Genomic DNA, 6,003 nt, shown 5'->3' with positions numbered 1-6,003 from the left:
CTAATGTGTACTATCAAAAAAAATTTTGTACCTGGTAAATTGAAATCAACATTTTATGTGCGTGGGCTCCCAAAATTTATTTGTTATTAAGACTTGCCAATTGCCAGGTTATAAAACTTTGCGCAAGCGATAATATGTCTTTCCTCTATTAATTATTCTACGTTTATATACTTTTTCCTTCAAGAGGTTTATAAATTCCTCTCTCAAAATGGAAATGACATAAAAATTCTCCATAGGGTCTTTATCCGATGAAATATTTATAAAACTTTCTTTCCAATTTGTGTCACTCGTTACACTTTCATTTATGGAAACATTTCCTTCATTGCACACTTTATTAAAATTAATATCCTTAACATTGTACCGATTGCACATGGTGAATACATATAAATTGTTTGTAGTCACTTTATGTTCAAGATTTTGCGCGATAACACGCCACACATCATTTGTTTTTGAAACAATATTAGTATCGTTTTTTATGATATCCTTATATTTCAATATTGTTTCCTTTATTTTTTCGGGATTAACTTTTCCCGGTCTATCACGTATTGGAACCATGCTGCTACTCGGAATGAATTCTGATGAAGACTAAAGATCGACCTCCGTCGATCTGTACCAAAAGGAACGGTTGAACAACGTAACAGTTGAACAACGCAAGAGTTCCGACGAACCTCGGTTACAGATTAGCGCGAATATTCTTTTTTTTAATATTGTTTAGGCCTGTTATAAATTTTTCTCTGTACGTATTGTGTACTTTTCTTATTTTTTATTTAGTGATAAGACTTTCACCCGTCATTTATTAGTTTCCAACAACGAAACCTTTTTTCGTGGCAGGTAAAGACATATAGCCATAAAAACTCTGCGGTTTTCTTTAATTTTTTCACTTTATTTGTCTACAATAGTTTGCCAGCAATAAATGTATCCACTTTGATTTATTCATTTTTATTAATTTTAACTTTTGGTCCTGCCAGCTTAATATTAAGCTAGCAGCGCCACGATTTTTTTGAAAACGGCAGGAAGTACAAAATTATTATTTGTGGTACAAATTAGTACAAAATAAGTACTAAATATTCCACTAGGTCCGATGTGATTCTGCTGCTTTGGTCCTGCTAGCTTAAGAGAGGTCATAAAGTTAGCACTATTTGCGAAGCAGCAGCGTAGCCTGGTGGATAGCGAAACGTATTTCGGATATGATGGCTAGGGTTGGAATCTCCGTGCTTGGTTACATATTCTACTTTCATTAGCAAGACCGAATCCTCATGCGTGAAATTAATTTTTTGTTATATTTATTTTTATATATTTTATTTTGGATGTTTGGGAAGGTTAAAGAGGAAAATATGAAGTATTTTAGAATTTAACAATTTGTTTATTTTTTATACACATTACAAACAGATGGGTGGTAATTATCATAAAAGCAGGGGAAACATAGTCGCTTCTCACACCATGCGCATGTTACAAAGGACAGCTCTTCACAATTACATTTTTTATTATTGTCCTTAGGCGGAAAGCATACTTGATGAACGTTGAGGAAAAGGAGGGTGTTAAGAAATGCCCATTTTTGGCATCGACCGGAAATGAAAAATTCATGCAGGATCTTTTAGAGTGTCTCCCAAGGAACAAAAAATGTCCTTATCACTTTCCCGAGAAACGATGGGAAAGTTGACAAAAATACGTTCAAAGTATGAATGTTATGATAACGGAACTTACGTATATTTTACATTCCGTCGTCTTCTTCTTCGGATATCGAACCGTCTTCGAAATACGTAGTAAGGAACTCAGCAGGCAGATGAATAGAAGCATGAAATCGAGCAAATCCAAAGTACCATATAATCATGGCTACATGGGAACAGCACCCAACAACGCGTGCTCCGACTTTGCATCCACATGAATGTGCAAGTATGGCTTCCAGTGCGGTTTTACTTTTATCAATTAGTACATATACAAAGTATTTTAAACTATTTGAGTGTCGTGAATGCAGTTTCGTTTTAAGTAAAATGGCGTTAATTGGTTCCACATCAATCTGGTATTTTTGAAAATCAATATCATATGATGGTACTGCAACTTGAAATTCAAAATCTCCGCTGCCATTCATATGGTCGGCGTAAAAATCAGGTGCTTGCTTCATTTGGTATGTTCCGCATGCGTATAAGCATAGATCTTTGTATGTTAATCTGGGGAAAAACTCTAATTCTGTAACTTCCATACGTTGGAATTGTGCTCGCTTTGTATTCATATTTTCCGCTTGAATCAGTTGTGATAAATGATTAATTCTATTCGAATATTGCAAAATTCTATTTGTAATTAAATGATCAAGGGCAGATGTAGATGGTGATGTAAATGTTGCATTTAAAATGGCACAAGCTATTTTGAAGTCGTGGAATAAAGTAGGTAACGTTGTGTTTTGGATGCTTCTATCAAAATACTTAAAACGACTTTTTATACGTCCATTAATTACTTCTACGATGTAACGATTTTTCGTAATGAGTCGTGACTGATTTGCTTGTTCAACTGTTAGTGGTTTCCGTGGTGCATCTGCAAAGGATGGCATTTTGGCAATGTATCCTCTTCTGGTTATTTCTTCTATAGAATCTCGAAAACCACGATCCACAAGGAAAACATCACCCGGTTTAAATTGACTCCACGTATTGGAATCTGACAACAGCTCATTTAATATTGTTGCATCATTTTTTGATCCTGGATATGGTCCCCAAACATTTGCTATGTAGCCATCTGTACAAACTGCCATCATAGGTTTAATTAAATTCCTATGTTTGTACCCAGAATACGATAAACGTTGGAATATAAAGTTAGAACTTTTTTGAATAAACAGGTAGGTGCCATCGAGTACTAATATCACTTGATTATTTGTTGGTGCATGGAGTTGTTTAGCACAATCCGTTTGATGTGTAATTAATTTATTTCGGTCATTAAATGCTAACAAATGGATGCTGCAATATCTTTCCAATAAATGCTGTCTTACAGTTTCACAGTAATTACTTGCTGTTTGTCGTGTAATAAAATAACGTTTTGCTATTTCTTCAAATGTGTAACCGTGATGTAACCGCGATAGATATATTCCAACTGCAAATTCACTGTTTCGTAATACATCTTGAACAGCATTTAGAATGTCAGAAAACTATGAATGATTTAATCCTGTCTCATATAGTAGCTGTTCCTCTGCCATTTTTGTAAAACTCACTCTTGTTTCCATCTTTTTATTCCTTTCTTCTAACACTAGATTTTTAAAAGTCTTAATAATTGCAAGAACTTCCTCGACAGATAACGTTACCCTTGTATCATATGTAGTGAAATCCTCTGGAATTAAAAAACTATCTTTTTCTCCATGTGTACAATAAACACGTGCGTTGTATGGGACAAAAATGTCTTTTTCTATATCAGTGGTTCCCAAACTTATTTGGCCTACCGCCCCCTTTTCAGAAAAAATATTACTCAGCGCCCACTGGAAATTAATTTTTTTTAAATTTAAAAACAGAAAGATGTATGTATTACTGTTTCTACCTTTTTCGTAAAATATAGTAAAGAAAGGTGTAAATTAGAAACATTGAAGTTTGAAATTATGAAACTATTTATTGAACTCAGAATAGAATGATAATACAAAAAAAGTTAAAACATTCGAAATCATCTTAATGAGAAGGATGAACCTGGTTTCCTGCTACCAATTTAGTAATCCTCGGCTCTATTTTCGTCAGCAGTAATCTTAAATCACCGCGATTGACTATTTGCAATCGGTTTCTTTTTTTTGTTAATAAATTGGTTACCGCACTGAATCCACGTTCCACTAAATATGTTGAAGGAAATGCAATTAAGAACTTTTGAATTGCAGCCCATATTTCAGGATAAGCCGTAGGGATCTCCTTTTGCAACCAGAATTGTTGGTAGCCGCTTTTGAATGTAAATTTCAATTCATCATTTGTAGTTACTTCCATCAGTTCTTCTTGTAACTGTGGAGATTCTTCTGTGTTTGCACTTGAAAAAGGATCCAAAATCCAATCAGGTATGTCCATTTTCAAAATATCATCAAATCGTTGATTAAAATCTGAATGGAGAGCATCCAAGTGCTCACAATAAGAAAGTATGTTTTCATCTTTTTTTTCTGCTCCTGATAAATTTGGAAACTGGCTGAATTCCCCTCGTCAAAAATTTTGTTTGTACAGAAGAAGCTTTGTTACAAATGCAAAAATAACAGATTTTGTTTTTATTAAATTCAGTTCATCACCTTGAAGCTGAAGATTGCTTTCATTAAATTTTTGAAACAAGTCGGTCAAGTAAGCGATGTCACTTTTTGATTGAATTAAATTGGATCGTAAAGCATCATTTTTATTTTTCAAGAACTCCAGCACCGAGTTGAACAGCTTATAAAACCTATCTAAACAGGCACCCTTTGATAACCAACGAACTTCTGTATGACCAACTGCGCCATCTGCGGGAGTAACTAGGGAGTTACTTTATGCTCCCTACAGGGCTATCTAGCGCGCGTAAACCAGCCTTAAGGTTGTGCGCGCAGTACAGCACGGCGGGATCGTGTCCGCGTCCTTCCGCTTTCTTCGCGATGAAAGATTGTTCTTCGGGGAATCCCGACAGGTCCTCGATTAGACTCCTGGAGTGCAGATGTGTGTGAAAAACCCAGTGTAATATCAAACCAAAGAAATAAATGGTGAGTTGTAATTATTTATTGACAACGAAGTAGGAGTGGGAGCGTATAGTTAGATACACAAAGATTGTCCTGCATTCACGAGTTGTTAATAAAGTTGAGGGTCGACGATCAACAAAGATTTGCACTTAACCAGTCTCTCGAATTCAAGGACACTACAATTTGGCGACGAGGATGCGATGCTGGTCGAAAATTTTGAGGTAATAAGATTCATTGAGAAAGTGGCACGCGAGGAACGTACATAACCTAAATGGAGCACGTGTTCGACTTCACTGGACACGAATATAAGACGATTTACACAGTCGATATCGCCGGCTTTTACAAAAGGTAAGTCTTAACATTTAAGTCAACATTTTGTTAAAAAATATTCTATAAAGATCTCTGTAAGTTTCATCTCTCATGCTTCAAAAGTCTTTATACCCGGTTTATCTCTTATGTATGCATGCAACTTAATTTAATTGGTTGTTTCATAAAACAAATTTATAGAAAAATGAAAAACGTTTTTGACAAGTTCTATAAAATACTTCAGTTTATTTGTAAGTCGTCAGTTAAAGAATCTAAATGTATATTATCCAATACACAAGATATAAAGACAGACATATATAAAGATAAAAAGAATATTTTTACCAGTATCTTCGTATTCTTAAATATCTTAATATTTTTCCCATTTGGCCTACTTACTTTAACAAATCTGAGTAAATCGTCAACATTATGTTTATATTTATTAACAAATGTCTTAACATAGAACTTAATATTATTAGTTGGACTACTCGTAAATTGAATCTCTGATTCCTTAACTAAAGATATAGTTGCAGCTATAACGTTCAGATTACTTAAATTACTTCTATCACTATTAAAATATTTTAGAAAGTTGTATGCTCTTTAAAATGTTTATGATATACTGGAACTTTATTAACTTTATGTCTTAATAAATTAATAATCAAAGTATCTCTGTTAATATTATAAGCGAGTAAGAGTGTCACAGTAGTATTAATATTACCTTTTAATAATACTGTGTATGTCTAATGTTTAAATTTGATGAAATATTTTAAATCTGTTATCATTTTTTTGTAAATATCTAAATTATTTTTTCATCTGTAATTTGGAGAAATGAAAAGGGCTGGAATTTAAGGGGAGAAATCACTGTGACAGATTGGGAAAATTGAAATTTTTGTATTATCTCTTTTCAATGGTTGACGGTTTAAGAATGACTCCCTAAAATATTAAAGTAAAATTTGCAAAAATGCATTCAGATGTAGAAAATGTAATATGCCTAATGCTTGAAATTAACTGCTCTTTACTCTTGGACATTCATTTGAAACTCTTTTATTATT

At 33.6% G+C, this 6,003-nt stretch overlaps 1 protein-coding gene across 1 annotated transcript; it reads right to left on the bottom strand.

Annotated features, from left to right (window-relative positions):
• Window positions 1-3,641: 3,641 nt before the first annotated feature.
• LOC122404415 (protein FAM200A-like) lies at window positions 3,642-4,615 on the bottom strand (the record flags this gene model as incomplete). The annotated part of the gene is given in 2 exon segments (XM_043408350.1): window positions 3,642-4,438; window positions 4,500-4,615. Coding segments are annotated over 2 exon segments (913 nt in total), but the record flags the coding sequence as incomplete, so codon positions are not given.
• Between the last annotated feature and the right edge of the window lie 1,388 nt (window positions 4,616-6,003).

The sequence above is a fragment of the Colletes gigas genome, unplaced genomic scaffold (genome assembly GCF_013123115.1).
Source record: "Colletes gigas isolate AHSC1104 unplaced genomic scaffold, ASM1312311v1 Colletes_gigas_Sc00330, whole genome shotgun sequence".
Classification (NCBI taxonomy): domain Eukaryota; kingdom Metazoa; phylum Arthropoda; class Insecta; order Hymenoptera; family Colletidae; genus Colletes; species Colletes gigas.
Note: the sequence above shows the minus strand (reverse complement) of the source record. Positions and strands in the feature narration are given on the sequence as shown.